This window comes from Lemur catta, chromosome 1, assembly GCF_020740605.2.
Source record: "Lemur catta isolate mLemCat1 chromosome 1, mLemCat1.pri, whole genome shotgun sequence".
NCBI classification, from domain to species: Eukaryota; Metazoa; Chordata; class Mammalia; order Primates; family Lemuridae; genus Lemur; species Lemur catta.
The window spans coordinates 275,274,715-275,295,440 of NC_059128.1; the positions used below are offsets into that span (position 1 = coordinate 275,274,715).

At 39.4% G+C, this 20,726-nt stretch overlaps 2 protein-coding genes across 2 annotated transcripts in view; both read left to right on the plus strand.

Annotated features, from left to right (window-relative positions):
• Nucleotides 1-615: 615 nt before the first annotated feature.
• IFNAR1 (interferon alpha and beta receptor subunit 1) overlaps nucleotides 616-20,726 on the plus strand; it is a 32,005-nt gene continuing 11,894 nt past the window's right edge. Inside the window, exons 1-6 of the mRNA XM_045540569.1 lie at nucleotides 616-798; nucleotides 12,734-12,857; nucleotides 16,506-16,678; nucleotides 17,894-18,051; nucleotides 18,163-18,304; nucleotides 20,516-20,630. Of these exons, the coding sequence (XP_045396525.1) occupies nucleotides 726-798; nucleotides 12,734-12,857; nucleotides 16,506-16,678; nucleotides 17,894-18,051; nucleotides 18,163-18,304; nucleotides 20,516-20,630 (785 nt within the window). The 5' untranslated portion in view covers nucleotides 616-725. The remainder of the gene's footprint in view (nucleotides 799-12,733; nucleotides 12,858-16,505; nucleotides 16,679-17,893; nucleotides 18,052-18,162; nucleotides 18,305-20,515; nucleotides 20,631-20,726) is intronic.
• Nucleotides 10,210-11,115, plus strand: LOC123630697 (COX assembly mitochondrial protein 2 homolog). Its single transcript, XM_045540570.1, has one exon. The coding sequence runs from the start codon at nucleotides 10,525-10,527 to the stop codon at nucleotides 10,828-10,830; it is 306 nt and encodes a 101-aa protein (XP_045396526.1). The 5' UTR covers nucleotides 10,210-10,524; the 3' UTR covers nucleotides 10,831-11,115.

Genomic DNA, 20,726 nt, shown 5'->3' on the forward strand with positions numbered 1-20,726 from the left:
TAAACAACGAAGTATTGGCTTATTTCATCTCTCATCCTTTAAATTTTATTTTGCCTATTTTCACAATGTACATAATCTCTAAGGTACATTTAAAGAGCCATTTGAACGGTGAGCTCAGTTTACTGACAAAGGTCCCCTACGGAGCCCACCGCCCAGAAGCCGTCGCGGTTCTCGCCAAGGCCCGGGTCGCCGGGGATCGAGCGGCTGCTCCGGGCGGCCGCGCCGCTCGGCTCCCAGGTCTCTTCACACGGGAAACGCTCTGGCTCGCTCGGCCCCGGGGCGCTGGGGATTCCCAACGCCGTGCTGCGCGGCGCGTGGTTCAGCGGGCTACGGGGGCCGGAAAGGGCGAGGCCCGAGGCCGCCCAACCACGACGCCGGCGGAGGAGGCGAAGAGGTGGGGCACCCTGGCACCGCGCCGCGCCCCAACCCCCTTCAAGGCCGCCTGGTGGACGCCGTCTTCCCGAAGGGAGGGGGCGGGCCGCGCCTGCGCAGTCACTAGGCGGAAGGAGGGGGCGCCAGGAGGAGGCCAGGCGGCGTGCGGACGCCCAAGGCGCGTACGCACGCCCAAGGCGCGTACGCACGCCCAAGGCGCGTACGCACGGCAGGCACGGCGCGTGCGCGGATGGCGTGCGCGTGCGCGGCGGCGCAGACGTGCGTCCCGGTCCCGCCGCGCAACAAGACTATCTGAGGATGTGACTGGCGGGGCCCGCGGCGGCTGGCGGACGATGCTCGCTCTCCTGGGTGCGACAGCCCTGGTGCTGGTCGCCGGGACGCCATGGGTGTTGCCCGCAGCCGCAGGTAAGACACGCGGGGAAGGGCTGCGGCGCGGCTTCGGAAACCTCGCCAGCTGGGAGGTGGCGGGGAGGAGGACGGACGTCCTCTCTGGGACACCTCCGGCCCTCTGTGCCCTGGGGGTTTGAGGTCCGTAGCTGCGGCGCTTAGATTAAAACCGACTTGGGCTCGGAAATCAAGCTGGAGAAAGTGGCGTTCAGCCTCCCTCCACGCCGCTTGCGTGGGAGCCGGCGCACCCGTCCCCGGGCTGGGGGCATCCTCCCGGCCGAGGGTCCTCGGGCCCGCCCCGGGCCCCCACCCCCGGCCAGCGATGCGAGAGCGCCCCGGGTCTTGAGTTTGCTGATTTCTGGGAAAAAATCTAGCACCTCCGCTCACGTGTTTGATAACAAACAAGGCAGTTCCTGAAACGCATTTCCTCAATTTAGTAAACAGTTGCCCAGTCCTACGTGGGAATGAGGTAAGTGTTGCAAGAATTTCTCCGCCCTCAGGATTCTTACGGTCTAATAAAAACTAATAATAAAGGAAAAATACGAAGGCCACCAGGCTAGTTTGCTGCAATTCTTAATACTCAGCCAGGATGCGTAGGGAATGGCAACTATAATAAGGTGGAAAGAGTGAGAGGTACTTTTATAGTGAGGAGGTATATGTACCCAAAGACAGAGCTAGCATCTCAGTGCGGCAGTGCAGGAGGTCCGCGAGGCTGCTGATTGGTTCAAAATACTTAACTGTTTGCTTAGAAAATGTTAGACCTATGTGTTTATGTGGTACATGATACCCTATTTCTCAAACTTTTCCACAAACATAGTATGTAGTTTGTGGATACTAGGGTCCTGTTGCAACCGACAGTGATTTCCTTGAAGTCTTTTGTTAATGAAAAATTTGCATTAAACTCATGTTTGCTTTGATGTAAAGAGAATTTCCCCAGAATTTTCGTGTAAAGTTGATATTCCAGGAGGGTATGCATTAAGAAATTAATTTTAAATTAGGTTAGAAGAGAGCTGCTAAAATATAATTCATAGGCATTTAGCATTTACTGAGCTATGTGCCAGGCACTAATCAAAGTGTTTTAAAGGTATAAACTCAGATAGCTTTCAGAACTATGTAGATTCTATTATCATTTTACAAATGGGGAAACTGAGACACTGAGAGATTAAGTAACTTGCCTAAGGCCATACAGCCAGCCAGTGGCTGAGTGGGAAATCAAACCCTCAGAGTCTGGCCTGATACCCCTGGGGCTAGACTGTTTTCCTAAAGGCCAAATAATTTAAATTCCTGATTATCCTCCTATATATATATTAAGGGTCTAATTATCAGTATCTTTCAATGACCTAATCTACTTTTTCCCCAAAGAAATAATGTTAAAGACTAAGTGAAATGTTAACTCAAACTTGAGATCGTAATGTTGCTCTGTCTTTTGGGAGTTATAAAAATATTCATACTTTTTAACCTAGTAAATGCAATTCTGGGACCCGAGACTAAGAAAACTATCTGAAATATATATTTTATTTATATTTGAATGGATGTGTGTATTTGGATTTTAAAAAATAGTAAATCATTCTGGTCATCAAAGTGAAATGTTGAAGCAACTAAAATATAAATATATGCATATATATACACATATTTATGATTAAATACCCATTTATACCTTTTACATGCTGAAAGGGTGAAATAAATTATTATGAAAAGGAGATTGCTAATACTACTAGAGTGAAATCTGTGAAAGCTAAAATCCTGTTAAATAACTTTATTTCCAAGTCCGTATCCATTTACCAGTCAGTTATTTCTTAGTCTCCCAAATGCCAAGATGCCTCTAACTCCAGGGTCTCCTTCCTTCCTTCCTTTAGCAGTAAAAGAAATTTTTTTCCCTAAGAAAATTCCCAGCTCTACCCCATCAGATCGTCCATTCCCATCTCGAGGCCCAGAATCACCAGAATTAGAATATTCTGGACAGGATACTGTAAATTCTACAAATGCCATCAGATCTTTTGTTAATCCCTATAAACTCAATCGCTGCCCTTTGGCTGCATAGAATCTATAAATTCCAACAAATAGGACAGGAATCAAGAAGAGTGGGATAAGGGGATGTATTCTGTTCAGGGATGAAGTTTCAGAGAATCTGAGTGTGAATCAGAAAATTGAGGGTGGTGAGACCTCCTTAAATTAAAATTTTTTTTTTCGGAAAGTGTTTTCTCTGATGTCTCTCCTTTTGACCCCATATTATAGTATTTAAGTGGAAAGTAGAGGAAGCAGTCCCAATTAAGAAAGTTCTATACAAAGACCCCCATGGTAGAAAAAGTCTGCAAGGAGATAACATGATTGCCCAAAGGCAGAAGTAAAAGCTAGAAATATTGTAGGAACCAGAAGTAAATTTAAAAGCTGGTCTTTAAAAAATTATAGCTCAGCAAAATGATAGATTAGTCCTTTGTGATATTTAAGGAGTTCCTGTGAACCCACCATTATGCTGAGTACTCTGAAAAATGCAAATTAAGTATGAAGTTATGCAGACTCTGCCTTTGAGGAACTTGCACTCTGATTGGAGATTTGTGTTTAATACAAAGAAGCAGTTTTTAAAAATATGTCTTTTGAAGATTCTGAAAAGATGGCAGAGGAGAAAGCACCCGGAATCTGTCTCCCCACCTAGGTAACAATTGCATTGGCAGAATCTGTCTGATGTAACTATTCTGAAACTCTGGAGTCTATTGAAAGTTTGTAACTTCAGGGGGTAAGTTTGGATGGTAAATTGCAGTTAATTTTGGTTAATTTCAGCTCTTAGCACAGTAGCAGCTACCCATCTCCCACATCCCAGCCCTTGCCTGGCAGCTGGGCACATGTTACTGGAGCAACCTGCACACAACTTACAGGAGCCAAGTGGGCAAAAAGAAACCCATCACCAAATATCAGATATCTGAGCTCTGATTGCTGCTTCTGATCACAAAAGTGTGCAGGCCAAGAAGTGGGCAGTCATTGTTTTTACACCTTCCCCCACTGTCACATGCCCTCCCCCATCACGTCATGTTCCTCTTTTTTCACTTTTGGGAGCCAAACATTGAAGACTAGTACATTGAAAAACAACTGCATATATGGGGAAAATTAGAGAGCAGCCACACATACCCAGGGAAAGGCTCAGAAAAGACTTTAAGTTTATACCTCAGGATGATCTTTGGTACAGAAACAGCCTACAACAATAAAAAAAACAAAAACAACATAGTCTGGGAGAGTGATGTCAGCAAGATAGCCAACTAGAAGCCACTAGTGTTTGTCCCTCTCACAAAGAGAGCCAGAACAACTAATAACAACTGCATTTTAACAAAAATAACAGAAAGAGTGCCAGAGTGCATCAGAGGAGTAACAAAAACCCTGGTGAACAGAAAAATGTGAGATGGCCATCTAAAGAACTGAAGGAACCACCAGGTCTCCACCACCCCATGCCCCCACTGGGATCAGCTGGGAACCAGGAGTAACTTCCTCCCTATGGTGAGGAGGTAAGCAAGAGGATCCCAGCAACCCCTGTCAATACCTTGGGCACCTACAGATCTCACCACTGGGGTTCCCTGCAGTCCTCACAGGCACTAAGCCCAGCTGAGGGAGCTGCCTGGAGTCTACATAACTGTGATCCTCCCAGAGAAGAGTGAGCACTGTGCCCCACCCTCTGTGGGCCACCCAGCTATTGTGCTATGCCATCTTGGAATTGGAACTATTGCTGGAGAGTTTCTTGCTTCCAGGTCTTGTAGCCACAGCTCCTCTTCATCCCTAAGGCTAAGCCACCACCAAACCACCCCACATCCCAAAGCTGAGCTACGAGCAGCTGTTATACCCTTCCCTGTAGGGCCAATCAGAAGTAGAGCCACTCTGCCTACCAACCTCCCTACCCCTGGGCTGGAACTGTAGCAGTACCCTGTCTCCTGGAAAAACAGCACCTTGGCCACCTAAAGCAATCATGCACCCCAGTGCCTAAGATGAAGTGGCACCCTGTATTCCAGGGAAACAATGCCTGGGCCGCCCCAAAACAGTCATGCCTCTTCCCAGGTCTGAGCTAAAGGAGCACATTGCCCCCTGGGGAATAAGTGCCCTGGCCAAGCTGAGCAGCTGTGTATTCCAGGGCTGAGTTGATGTAGTACCCCAAGTCCCAGGGAAGCAGAGCAGTGGCTGAGTTGAGACATTCTAGTCTATAGCCCCAAAATCTCTAGTATCCTCCTTCCCTATAGCTGGACTAGTGTCCTAAAGTCTGAGCTGCTGAGACACTCCTCTCCCTGGGGAGTGAAGTCATCACTGTGCTGCTCCTTCTCCCCCCTCCCCTGACCTAAACTAAAGTTGTGCTTCACCATCCTGGAGTACTTGCTGTCACTGCACATGGCCTCACAGTCCGGGATATTGCTGAGCCCCTCTATCCCATGGTCTATAGTCACTATTACTTGGTTTTTCATCCCCTGGGATCTGAGTTGCCACTAAGCCCTATTGGCTCAGGGTACCACATACAAGTGTAGCCTGCTCTTCAGGTCCAAACCTCCAGAGTGCCCTTTCTTCCCTGGAGTCAGGCCAGTGCTATGCCCTAACCCCAGGGGTGGAATCACAGCTACAGCCTGGACCCCTGGGTCTGAGCTACAGAGGGTGCATCAGAGTCACAGATCCTGGCTCTGTGGGCAACCAACATCTAACCCTGCCACAGAGAGCAAATTTGCACCTCAAGAACCAGGTGCCACAATAAGTTTGTGAGACCCTGAGCCTAGGATCCCAGCCTTATAGGCACTCCAAGCACCTGCCCCTGGAATCCAGAGCCACTGCAACTGCTTATAGCCAGTGTCAGATCTAATACCAAGAGAGATCCCTTTGGCTAAGTCTCCTTATTGTGGGGAAAATTAGAATAGGAGGACCCCAAAAGCCGTTGACACTGAGGACATTAACAGCTTATGCCACGGCTGCCACAAACTTCTACAGCCTAGGCAACTGAGGTGCCCATTTACTACTGACATTGAATGCAACTGAAGAAGCTATGTGGCTACTATACCACTGCACATGTTGGGAAATGTCACCATACCCTTCAAAAATCACACTAAAACCTAACTGCCAGTAAAAGTCTTCTCTTTGAAACCCACTCCATATAGTCAGGAAGAGGTGATTGGTCCACTAGATAGATGCACAGACATCAATGCAGAGACACAAGAAACATGAAAAACCAAGGAAATATGACACCACCAAAGGAAGCATAAGAACTCTCTGGTAACAGACCCCAATGAAAAGGAAATCAATGAATTGCTGAAAAAGGAATTCAAACTAGTGATCTTAAGGAAATTCAACAAGATACAAGAAAATACGTACAGATAATTCAACAAAATCAGGAAAATAATTTACAATATGAATGAAAAATTAAGCTGATAAAAACGGAACAGGAATCCTGCAGCTGAATTCGATGAATGAATGAATGCAATGAATAAAATTTAAAAAATGTAACTGAGAGCTTCAACAGCAGACTTGCTCAAGCAGAAGAAAGAATCTCTGAACTTGAAGATAGGTCATTTGAAATTACCCAGTTCCAAACCACAGTAGAGTCCATAAAACAAAATAATAACATAATAACATAGAATATAAAATTAAAATAAAAAAATAAATTACCTACAGAAAAAAATGAAAAAGAGGAAAGAAGGCCTACAAGACTTATGGGACACCATTAAGCGAACAAATGTTAATATTTTGGAAGTTACAGAAAGAGAAGAGAAGGTAAAAGGCACAGAAACCTATTTAATGAGTAATAGCTGAAAACCCCCCAAGGCTAGGGAGAGATGTGGGCATCTAGATCCTGAAAGCTCAATGGTCCCCGTATAGATTTAACCCAAAAAGGTCCTCCTCGAGGCACATTATAGTCAATTGTCAAAGGTCAAAGAATTCTAAAAACAGCAAGAGAAAAGTGTGAAGTCACATATAAGGAATCCCTATTAGCTTAACAGCACATTTCTCCAGAGAAACGTTACAGGTTAGAAGAGAATGTGATTATGTAGTCAAAGTATTCAGAAAAAAAATTGTCAGCCAAGAATACTATACCCAGCAGAGATATCCTTCAGAAATGAGGGAGAAATAATCCCAGGTAAACAAAAACTGAGGGAATTCATCACCACTAGACTGGCCTTACAAGAAATGCTTAAGGGAGTTCTATATCCAGAAATGAAAAGACAATAGTCACTACCATGAAAACATGCAAAAATATAAAACTCACTGGTACAGCAGATACACAAAGGAGAAAGAGAAAAGAATTAAACCTTACCACTACAGAAAACCACCAAACTACAATGATAAACAATGAGAGGAAGAAAGAAACAAAGGATATACAAAATAACCAGAAAACAATTAACAAGGTAACAGGAGTAAGTCATCATCTATCGATAATAACCTTGAATGTAAACAGATTATATTCCAGTTAAAAGATACAGACTGGCTGAATGGATTTTTTTAAAATGACCCAACTATATGCTACCTGCAGGAAACCCACTTCAGCTGCAAAGACAAATACAGACTGAAAGTGAAGGGATGGAAAAAGTTATTCCATGCAAATGGAAACCAAAAGCTAGCACTAGTCATATTTATATCAGATAAAACAGACTTTAAGTTAAAAACTGTAAAAAAAAGACAAAGAAGGTGATTATATAATGATAAAGGAATCAATTCACCAAGAGGATATAACAATTCTAAACATTATATATGCAGCCAACACTGGAGCACCCATATATATACGGCAAATATTATGATATCTAAAAGGAGAGATAGACTTCAATACATAGATAGTTGGGGACTTCAGCGCCTAGCTGTCAGCATTGGACAGATCAACAAACTCCAAGTAAAATGAGCTCAGAAACAACCACACCAAGACACATTATAATCAAACTTATGAAAGCCAAAGACAGAGAAGTGACTTATCACATACAAGAGATCCTCAATAAGATAATCAACAGATTTCTCATCAGCAACTTTGGAGACCAGAAGACAGTGAGTTGATATATTCAGTGTTCTAAAAGAAAAAATAACTGTCAACCAAAAATCTCATATCCAGCAGAATTGTCCTCCAAAACTGAAGAGAAGTTAAGATGTTCCCGTTTAAACAAAAGCTGAGGAAGTTCATTACCGCTAGACCTACCTTGCAAGAACTGCTTGAAGGAGTTCTGAAAGGGGAAGTGAAAGGACACTAGACAGTAATTCAAGGCCATATGAAGAAATAAAAATCTCAATACAGGTAAATACGTGGGCAATTATAAAAACTGGTATCATTGTAACAACAGTTTGTAGCTCCACTTTTTTGCTTTGTACATGCTTTAAGAGAATAATACATTTAAAAAGAGCAATTATTAGTTTAAAAGCTAGTATTGTAGCATTGGCTTGTAATTCCACATTTTTTCTCCGTAATTTAAGAGACTAATTCATTTAATTATGTTTCAGGGCATACAATATATAAAGATATGATTCTGGGACATCAACTGAAAAGGGTGGGTACAGCTGTAAAGGAGCAGAGTTTTTGGATATTGTTGAAGTTAAGCTGGTATAAATTCAAATTAGAGTGTGAAAACTTTAGGGTGTTGAATGTAATACCTATGGCAACCACAAAGAAAATAGCTATGGAATATACACAGAGAAAATGACAAAGAAATTCAAACATTTTACTACAAAAAAATCAGCTGAACACAAAAGAAGATAGTAATCAGCAAATGAGGGGTAAAAAAGCTATAAGGTATATAGAGAGTAGCAAAATGACAGAAGTAAGTCGCTCATTATCAGCAATTACTTTAAATGGATTAAACTCCAGTCAAGAGACAGATTGGCAAGATAAGTAAAAGCACATGGTCCAACTATATTCTCTCTACAAGAAATTCATTTTCAATCCAGAGACACAGCTTGAAAGTGAAAGGATGGAAGAAGGTATTCTATGCAAATAGTAATGATATGATAGCAGGGGTGTCTATACTAACATTAGACAAAATAGACTTTAAATCAAAAAAGGTTATAAGAAACACAGAAGGATGTTATATATTAATAGAAGTTTCAATACAGCAAGAAGTTACAACAGTTATAAACATTTATGCTCCTAATGGCAAATTATCAAAACATGTAAAGCTAAAACTAACAAAATTAAACGGAGAAATAGTTCTATAACAATTGGAGACTTCAATGACCTCTCTCAAAAATGAACAACTAAACAGAAGATAAGGAAATAGAGGATACTGTCAACAAAATAAAAAGGCAACCATAGAATGGGAGAAAATATCTGCAAATCATGTATCTGATAAGATATTAATGTTTGGAATATATACATAACTCCTAAAGGTTAACAATTTTTAAAAATCCTGATTCAAAAATAGGCAAAGAACTTGAATAGACTTTTTCCAAAGAATATATACAAATAACCAGAAAGTACATGAAAACATGCTCAACATTGCTAATCATTAGAGAAATGCAAATTAAAACTATAATGTGGTACCACCTCACTCCCATTAGAATGGCTACTATCAGAAAAAATAAGTGCTGATGAGGATGTAGAGAAATTGGAACCCTTGTGTATTGTTAGTAGAAATGTAAAAGAGTATAGCTGCTGTGGAAAGTGGTATAGTGGTTCCTCAGAAAATTAAACAGAATTACTATGTGATCCAGCAATTCCACTTCTGGGTTTGTACCCAAAATAATTGAAAATGGAGTCTCAAAGAGATATTTGGACATCTACGTTCATAGCAACTTTATTCACAATAGCTAAAATACAGAAGCAACCCACATGTCCATGGACCAATGAATGAGCAAAATTTGGTATATATAGACAATGAAATATTATTCAGCCTTAAAAAGGAAGGAAATTCTGACATTTGCTACAATATAAATGAACCATGAGAAATTATGCTAAGTGAAATAAGCCAGTCCCAAGAAGATTGTATGATTCCACTTTTGTGAAGTAGTTAATACAGTCAAAATCATACAAATAGAAAGTACAGGGTGTCCCAAAAGTCTCCATATGAAGGAAAAATTTTGTAAAATTTTGTAATGAATATTTTGTAAATCAAGGTACGTTTAGCTACAATTTCCCATTTTCCCTGTGTGGCGACTTTTGGGATACCCTGTAGAATAGTGGTTGCCCAGGGCTAGAGGGAGGAAGGAAGGAATGGGGAGTTATTGTTTTAATGAGTATAGAGTTTCAGTTTGACAAGATAAAAAGAGTTATGAAGATAAGATGGCGGTGATGGTTGCACAACATTATTACTATATTTAATAGCACTGAACTGTACACTTAAAAATGGTTAAGATGGTAAATTTTGTGTTTTGTATATTTTATCACGAAACACATAAAAAATGAAAAACATCTTGAGGGAGCCGACGTCAGGTGGAGCCGCGGGAGGCCAGCCTTGACCAGCCACCAGCAGCTTCTACAGGCTGCCTGCACTCCTTGGCTTGAGGCCCCTTCCGCCATCTCCAAAATCAGTGAATAGAGTCTTCGTCACATCACATGGCTCTGATTTCTTCAGTAGTCACGTCTCCCTCTGAATCTTCTATTCCTCTTTCACTCTTGAAGACCTTTGTGATTATGCTGAGCCCATCCAAGTAATCCAGGATAATTTCCTGAGCTGCAGAGTCCCTTTGTCCTGTAAGGTCACACAGGCAGTCCTTCTTAGATTGGCTACCTGACTCCATTTTGGAGCCCTGAACCAGAGTGATGCCATTTTGCATATCATGTTTCACATTTCCATCTCTTGACATGAGGAAGCACTGATGATCAATCATCAGTTGGTCAGCCACAGATGTGGTTGCACTGCCGTGATCCATCACCTTCCAAAGATGCATCCTGACTTATCTCCACACTTGCACACTGAAGAATGCAACATCTTGATTAACTTGCTTAAGGAATGTCACAAAAATCACAACATTCTGAAATTTTTTGGTCATTGCAACGATCTTGATCGGAAGATGAGAAAATGCTTGAACAAAGAGTACATGGAAAAGAGGACCAAGAGCAGGGAGCTTGGTGAAGCGATGCGAAAGAGACTTGTTAAGCCTCCAGAGGAATCTGAAAAATAAATTATATTTCCATTGGATGCCTTGGCTAAGAGAAGATTCTTGGTTGATAGCTGAAAGAATCCTGTCTTATTTGGTCTCTAGAATCCTTTGAATGGAAAGTGACCCATGAGAAACTGGACTATGGAGAAATATGAAAACCCTGGATTCTGAATATCTGTTGGGAAGAGCCTTTAGTACCATCCCTCCTCTGCCAGCAAACCTGACTTCTACCATGTTTCTTCCCTTTGTTTACAACCAGTTAACATTTAAGTAACTTATCTCCCTCAATAAAATAATTTATTTAAATATTTTTTTCCCTTTTCTCTTAGACTCTTTTGGAATTAGGGCAAAATGGTGCCTTTTGGCTTCCCTTTTTGACAATGTGATGATTCTAAAGCTTAGACATTGAAGACATACACTAGGGCAAAAAAGATTTCTGGGGAAATCCCAGGAGTATTAATTAACTATATGAAAATGTTCTAATGTTACTGTTTTTAAGGAATGATTTTCTAAAAGATTAAATATTTAATATTGATAAAAAAAAAAAAAAAAGAAAAACATCTTGCATTCAGTAAGTATTGGAGAGCTGAGTGCATCTACTTAAGTGTGAAATTGAGCGGTACAGATTACATGATACAGAGTGTAAGAGAACAGGATCAACATGAGCTGCAGTATTCAGGGAAGGTTTTCCATAGGGGGTCAAACTTCAGCTGGATCTTGGGAGGATTTGGGTGGTCAGAGAGGAAGAGGAGTGCATTGCAGGTTGGAGGGGCCAGAAAAGAAAAATGAGAAGGGAAGTAATTTAACTGGTAGAAGATTTGTGTTAGTAGTAGTAGTAAGAAATAAGGTAGGTACATAAATGGAAGTCCTTAAAAATAAACAGAAGGGTCCAGACTTGGTACGTTTGGCAATCAAGATCTTTTTAGGTTCCTAAAGGGCTTGGCTGACACAAATATTTATACATCTGTGTCTCTATTTTGTTATGTGAATATTCCATTCCTGTAAACAGCTGTCACCTTTGAAATCACATCTGTTCAGTTCTCCATCAGAGTATATGAAGTATAGATGGTCCCCAGTTGATGATGGTTCAACTTAACAGTTTTTGACTTTACAATGGATTTATTGGGGTATTAAATGGATTTTTGATTTGTGATTTTTTTTCTTATGATAGGTTTATTGGTATGTAACACCTCGTAAGTCAAGGAGCACCTATTTCTGTCTCTGAAGGTAGAGTGTGAAACCAAATTGAGGCTGTTAAACTGTTGAACCTAATATCCTTTACACCAGTATCACTTCTGAGACTAAAGAAAAATTGTATTTTTATACAGAGAGACAGTTTGGTTTTCAGATAAAAGACAACTCTTTTTATAGATGAAAAAACTCAACCTTTCTTCCAGCTCTCTCAGATGCAGAAACATAGTTAGCATCCTCCCTGTGCTGATCATTACATTTTTTGGATTTTAAAATATACTTCATTATATTTGAATGTATTCATTCTTTAATCGGGGATATATGAGGAAGTATAACATTTTTTTTTTTTTTTTGAGACAGAGTCTCGCTCTGTTGCCCAGGCTAGAGTGAGTGCCGTGGCGTCAGCCTAGCTCACAGCAACCTCAAACTCCTGGGCTTAAGCGATCCTACTGCCTCAACCTCCCAAGTAGCTGGGACTACAGGCATGCGCCACCATGCCCGGCTTATTTTTTCTATATATATTTTTAGTTGTCCAGATAATTTCTTTCTATTTTTAGTAGAGACGGGGTCTCGCTCTTGCTCAGGCTGGTCTCGAACTCCTGAGCTCCAGCGATCTGCCCGTCTCGGCCTCCCAGAGTGCTAGGATTACAGGCGTGAGCCACTGCGCCCGGCCAACATTTTTTAAAATATCTATACAGTGTTTATATAATTATCTTTTTTGTTGCCTTTATAGGTGGAAAAAATCTAAACTCTTCTCGAAATGTAGAGATCGACATCATAGATGACAATTTTATCCTAAGGTGGAACAGGAACAGTGAGTCTATGGGGAACATGACTTATTCAGCAGATTATCAAAGGTATGTGACTTTGCTTATTGATTTGCCAGAATAACCTAAATGATTTTTATAATTTTAACACCATAATTTCTTTTTAGATTTGGGGAGCATTTGGTTTTTCCATTTTTTAGACGTTTTATGTCTACTTTATATAACATTAGTAACTTTATTTCTTTAAACAGAGAATCAAATTCATCTTTGGGTGTTGAAGCAAAAGTGATTTGCGGATGAGGGTGATACACAGCTCTAATCCACAGCCATACCTTCTCTGCTCTGGATATTCCAGCTTCATTAAATATAAATTGGGAATCGGGATCTGAACTAGAGCATATCTTTTTTTTTTTTTTTTTGAGACAGGGTCTCTCTCACTCTGTTGACTGAGCTAGAGTGCAGTGGTGTCATCATAGCTCACTGCAGCCTCAAACCCCTGGGCTCAAGAGATCCACGTGCCTTAGCCTCCCAAGTAGCTGGGACTACAGGCACGCACCTCTACAGCCAGCTAATTTTCCTATTTTTTTGTAGAAACAGGATCTCGTTATGTTGTTCAGGCTGGTCTCCAACTCCTGGCCTCAAACAATCCTCCCTGCCTCAGCCTCCCAAAGTGTTGGGATTACAGACATGAGCCACCATGCCCAGCCCTGAGCATAACTTAAAGATATGGGAAAGTATCCCAAAAGCCCTATCCAAGGTCTTGGAATAGGCCACCAGGCCTCCTGTGCTTGAGCTTTCCTATTATCTCCATCACAGGAAACATTTTAATTTTAGATACAATTTATAAACATCAATATATTGGACCCTGCATTTCCACACACTCAGTCAATGTTTCTAGAGTTTCAATGCCTCCTCCTTAGTACTAACTTAGTAGTTAATAGTTCAAGAAGATAGGCAGGCAGGGGGGTTCCAGATGAATATGGAAGAGAACACAGCCCAGGAAGTATACTACTTTACCTCCTAGTAGGGTGTTGGGGCTTTATCTGCTAACTGCGTTCTGTCCAAGAAAAAGCAGGCAGTGAAGGAATAGGGTGTTAGGACCTCTGGAACCAGGATCCCAGCACTTTGATCACAGTCAATGACACTCTTGTTCTCTAGTTAACTAAAACTGGGATATTAATCTCACACCTTCAGTGATTGTGTGCATATGCATGTATGTGTGTATATATATATGTATGTATACACACTGTATACACACATACTGCTTTTCTCAGAATTGGTAATTTAAAATTTTTTATCTCTAGAGATTTTCTTTAAATTGGATTTTGAGTTTTGTTACCAGTTTTGTTCTTTGCCTTAGTTTGAAATTTTCTTATGAACAACTGTTTTAGGTGTGGCAGGAATTATTTCAGAGACCCTTATTTAAAGTTACCCTTATAATAAAGAATAAAAACCCACAGTGTTCTTACACTCTTGTTCCTTCACACATTATTGCTTATGCTAAATTCTTCAGTTCATCCTAATTTTTTACCTTTTCATTCTGACTTTAGCATTAAACGCATTTCAGTGTGTTCCTTATTTTGTTCTGCTAGCTTTATAAACAATTACCTTGCAGAAATATGGCAGATTACAAGTTTGTAGCATTTGTAACGTAGTATGGCCTTGAACCAGGCTGCTCGTATTTAAATCCATCCTCTGCTAATTACTCTCCATGTCTTAGTTTCTGTATTTATTGAATGGAGATGATAACTGCTATGACTGTATATAATTTGTCATTCAAACCAGGATACTTTTTTTTTTTTTTTTTTGAGACAGAGTCTCACTTTGTTGCCCAGGCTAGAGTGAGTGCCGTGGCGTCAGCCTAGCTCACAGCAACCTCACACTCCTGGGCTTAAGCGATCCTACTGCCTCAGCCTCCCGAGTAGCTGGGACTACAGGCATGTGCCACCATGCCCGGCTAATTTTTTTTTGCTATATATATTTTTAGTTGGCCAGATAATTTCTTTCTATTTTTAGTAGAGACGGGGTCTCACTCAGGCTGGTCTCGAACTCCTGACCTCGAGTGATCCACCCGCCTCGGCCTCCCAGAGTGCTAGGATTACAGGCGTGAGCCACCGCGCCCGGCCTGAAACCAGGATACTTTTGAGAGTAAAAAGAGGCACTTAATTGTAGATAAGCTGGAATAACAGACTTAAACGAGGACTGCCCCAGCAAAGTGGGATAGGGCACCCCAAGAATAAAGTAACTCAGAAGGTTGTTCTGAGTGTTGAATAGTTGTATATAAAGTGCTCAGGAGAGTGACACAGAGTAAGTGATCAATCGAAGTGGGATTAATATCAGCAGTAGACAGGTATTTTTTAATACTTCTCAGAACATAGGACATATACCACTGATATTGAGTGAAATACAGATGAATAAATGTACTATCATGATTCCAGAGCCTATAGAACATATGCGACCTAAAATGTCAGTGTTTAAGTTGTATCTAAAATTTATTATAATGTTTGTAATGTGTAGCATTCTTTGATTCAACAAATAGGGAGTATCTTTCATGCCAAACACTCTTCTGGGTGCTTAGATACCTCAGTGAACAGGAAAGACAAAGATGACATGAAGTTGTATTATGAAACTGACTTTATGAAATGAATATTATATTGGTTACATATTGATATTTCAAATTGTATTCTGTTCTGAGCTAATGTGAAACAGTTTTTTAAGTTTTGGGGTTTTTTTTAAGAAAATATAAAAGTAGCTACCACTGCAGTAGCTTCATTATGTACAAAAGCTGTTTGAATGGCACATGCGTCTGCATCTCCTGGAACAGGACAAATAGAAGGGTGAGTTTGGGTTGAAACCATATTAAGTTTTAAATTTTTGATAAGGATTTCTGTTTAGAATAAGAGTTTCTAGATTTTTAAAAATAAATTGTGATACGGAAGAGTTTTTCAGGATTGTTTATTTAAATTAAGGTATTTTTAATGCCAGCTCCAATTTAAGACCTCAGATAGGTAAAGTGGAAAAGGAAACTGGCCAGGAATGAAGTGTTTCGTATGCTACTGTATATTTTTGGGAATTTAAAAAAAATGTTTCCTTTTTGAAAAATACGGTAGACTTATATTTGGGTCAGCACAAAATTATTTTAATGTCGTCTCTGGTGTCTAATATCTTAAATCATCTTTAAAATGACATCAACAATATTATAAAAAATAAATAAATCAGCTAATGAATTAGGCTTGACAAAAATGCCTTCTCAGAGGACAGCTTCTCTGCCGGGTTTAAGGTCGATGGGCTTGACATAGACAAAAATTTTGAAATCTGAATCATCAAATCCAGTTCCCAGGTTTTCAATAAGGAATGTAACATCCAGAAACACAAAATAGTTTGCCAGAAGTCACACAACTATTTTTAACAAAGCCAACACTAAATCCGCTTTTGTCTTATGGGTCATTTATTTCTTTGCTTCCTTGAAATCCTAGTGTAACCACCCACAAATTATATATAGAACTGTATTTAAAAATTAACTATATGCCTGAATTACTCTATTTTATAAATAAAAACTTGGTTTATATGATTAAAAAGACTGGAGGGGTATACACTAAAATGTTTACAGGACATTAACTCAATAGAAGAAATAACAACTTAAATTCGCTTTATAATATTAGTAAATAGAAAACATATTTGACATTCTTTTGTATTTATACATTTGCCCATTCACTCATTTGCTTTTTTACTTTAAAGACCTGGGATGGATAATTGGATAAAATTGCCTGGGTGTCAATATATCACTAGTACCAAATGCAGCTTTTCTTCACCCAAGTTGGATATTTATGAAGAAATCAAATTGCGTTTAAGAGCAGAACAAGGAAACACTTCGTGGTATGAGGTTATCTCATTTATGCCATTTGAAAAAGGTAAGAAAAAATTGCTAGCTGAATTAAATTCTTTAGTAAATATTACCAGAACAGTTCACTTTCCAAGCCCATTCATTTTCACAATGTGAAATCTTCCATCTTAAAAATAAATAAATAAACCCACAAAGCTTCCCTTAAACACATCTTCCTCCTACTATGGCCCCATTTTTCTGCTTTCCCTATATACTGGTTCTCAGAGAGTAGTCTCCAAGACCCTTTCAGAAGATTCATAAAGAAAAGACTATTTTCATAATAATATTAAGATTTATTTGCCTTTTTTATTTTCACTCTCTCTTGTATACATAGTGGAGTTGTGTGATGTGGTGATGTGACTGATTTAATCCAGAAGTAGAAATGAGAGCCATCCATCTTCTTTGTTAATGTAGACATTAAAGAGATTTGAAAAAAATGTAAAACAGTGCCAGTCTTCTCACTAACATTTTTGTTGTTTTGGAAAAATATGCGTCTTATAACAAATGTTTGTTACCATGTAATGGGTTTATCATAGTTATTTTTAATGGATTAATTAATTAAAATGGATTAATTTTTTAACAATTTTGTCAGTTTTAATGTCTAATACGCTAAATATCAAAAGACATAACTCATTAACAAAAGCTCTTTGGGAATCTCAATAATTTCTTTAAGAGTATAAAGGGTTCCTGACACCAAAAAGTTTCAGAACCACTGCCCTTTACCAAAACTCAAAAAAGAATTATCAGTCCTTTTTTTCTATACTTCTTTTTTTCCCATTTTCTCTTCAACCTTTTCCATTCAAACTTCATTCCTCATCACTATACTAAAACCACTCTTCTCAAGGTCACCAGCAGCCTCCACGATGCCAGGTGAATTCCCAGTCCTCTCTAGCTCACTCCTTCTGTAGCACAGATGTGGCATCATTGCCTTTTTATAGCGACACTTCCGTTACTGAATCCCTAGGGCACTGCTCTTTCCTGGGTCTCCTCTTGCTTATTGGTTACTGCAATGCCAATTCCTCCTCCTCATCTGCCAGACTTTTCAGTGTTGGACTGCTGCAGGGTTCCCTCGCTGAACCTCTTCTCTTGTCATTCTGTGCTCACTCCACTGGTAATCTTACAGCTTTGCCTGCTTGACTCCCAGAAGTGACAGGCGCATATTAAGTGCTCAGAATTATTTGTTGAATGAATGTTTTGGCATTGTATTAATAAAGTTACATAGTAATTGTTTTTATTTTTCTAGCTCAAATCGGTCCTCCAGACGTACATTTGGAAGCTGAAGATAAAGCAATAATAGTAAACATCTCTCCTCCTGGAACAAAAGATAGTATCATGTGGGCTTTGGCTGGTCCAAGCTTTATATATAGCATAGTTATCTGGAAAAATTCTTCAACTATAGAAGTAAGCATTTTTATTTTTACCTTTGATGTAAAAGAAAAATTAGGTGAATTAATCCTAAAATTTGACTTTATCCTTTTTTAAAGAACTGGCTTCAATTTTTTTTTATTATAGAAAATGAGTGAAACTGATTATCTCAGAGATAAAATTGATAAACTCTCACCAGAGACTACCTATTGTTTAAAAGTTAAGGCAAGACTACGCACACCAAGGAAAGTTGGTATCTATAGTCCAGTGTATTGTATAAATACCACAGGTAAGGAGGACGTTTTGCTTTAGAGTCAATAACTGTATATATAGATTGGGAATATATTAATTTTGGAACTATTCTCATAGTGCGGAAGTTTATATGGTGGTTTAATATTAGGTTATTAACTGTGAAATGTTCAATTTCCTTAAGTACTAAGTTTGACAGTTGATACCACTGACATTTCACTTTGACACTTCTTGTTTTATTTTTATTGTGAAGGTACATCTTCAGTCTTGCAAATGCATATTTTGGCTTGTGATTATCATTCAGAATTTTTTTAGAGCTATTTTTGTGAAACCAAAGATAAGTCAAAAATTCATGTTATTTTCGAATATGAAAATTTCGAATTGGTTCCATCATGGAACCAATGCAGCGCAGACACCTTGAAATATCGATGAAGTGTTTGGGAAGGATGTCGCTAATGAATACACGGTACATAGATGGTTTGAGAAGTTCTGTGATTTTAATCTTGAAAATGAGGCATATGGGGCATCCTGAGACCAAGGTAGATAATGATGAGCTGAAAGCTGTAGTGGAAACGAATCCATCTCAACCTATGCATGAATTAGCAGCAAGGTTTGATGTTACTATTTCAACACTATTGGACCATTTGAAACAAATGGGCAAGGTAAAGAAGCTGGATAGATGGGTTCCATGTGAATTAAACAAGCATCAGAAGAGAAATCATCTCGAAGCTTGCCTTTCTTTGCTGTCACGACATGAAGGCAAACCATGTCTACACCATATTGTTACATGTGATGAGAAATGGATTCTTTTTGACAATCACAAGCATTCAGCACAACGGTTGGATAAAAATGAAGTGCTGAAACACAGTCCAAAACCGAATATTCATCAAAAAAAGCTAATGATGTCTAGTGGTCCAGCACTGGTGTTATCCACTACAGCTTCATGAAACTTGGTCAATCCATTACAGCAGATGTGTACTGCTCCCACTTCGATGAAATCATGAGGATGCGTGTGATTAAGCAGCTGAGATTGGTCAACAGAGACAGGCCAATCCTCTTGCAAGACAATGTTTGGCCACATGTCACACAAACAGTGTTGCTCAAACTACAGAAGCTGGCTTGGAAACTCTGTCATCCACCATATTCACCAGACCTTGCACCAACTGACTACCATGCCGTTCAGGCTTTGGACCACTTGCAAGGAAAACTATTCCATTCTCAACAAGCTGTGGAAAACGCCTTCGGCGATTTCATCCTACTTGCTGTCCAGGCTTCTTTGCTGCTGGCATAAACAAGCGACCGTTAAGATGACAAAACTATATTGATAGTTTGCATGCATACTTTCATTAATTGTACTGCTGCTTGTTTGAGGTATAATCTACACTTTTGATTCAAAATCAGACATTTCATAGTTAATGACCTAATAGATATTAAAACAAAGCAAGATAATAGCATTTACATAAAGCAAAAAAAATGTCATTTGGGATTTTTGTCTGAAGTAAATAGTAATGAAAATTCTTCTTAAAAGTCCAACTATTTTGTAATGACAAAAACTGATTTGTTCAGAATCCACAAAAAGGGGGAGGTAGCTAGTCTGTGAGTTCTGCAAGGAACAAAAAGAGTGGGGAGGAGGAGTTGCTAGTAGACTGGTCAGTCTTCCAAAAAGTATAGCTTTGTAAGTGAAATATTAAAATACTAAAGCATCCTGATATATTTAGTCAGTGACATCTTGCTAATAATTAAGGCCAAGGGTAGGAGGTGTGATTTGGTTATTATTTTAACTATGAATTTAGTATACTGTATTTTTTAAATCAAACAATACAGAAGGGTTTAAAGTCCTCCTGCCCTATTGTCCCCAATTCTGTTGACTAGAGAGATAAGCATTGCCTAGCAGTTTGTGTATATCCTTTCATACTTATTTCAGGGCTTATATAAGTATATACACGGGCCTTCAGTTTTTTGGTTTTTAAACTAAAAAATTAGATCCTGCTAGATGTATTTTATGTCTTGCTTATTTAAGCCAATATATTGAGGCTATCATTCTGTATCTGTATGTACAGATCTAGCACATTCTTTTAAATGGATGCATAATACTACATTGTGTGAATATACATTATAACTTATGCATGTATTACCTTATGTAATAAAATGTAAGCCTTTATCTTGTGGCCCATGCTGTTAAGAATTCTTGACACATACTATCTCACTAAAGTAAAAACTTATGCTTTTTTATGTATTCTTTGGCTTCCAGCTGAAAATAAACTGCCTCCACCTGAAAATTTAGAAGTTGATGTTAAAAATCAGAGCTATGTTCTTAAGTGGGATTATGCATATGCAAATGTGACCTTTCAAGTTCAGTGGCTCCCGTAAGTTCTATTCCATAAAGTTCCTTTTGCCCAGTCTGTTTGGATTATGCTGCTTTTCACTCTACTTCAGCCACTTGCACACACAATGACTGGGAG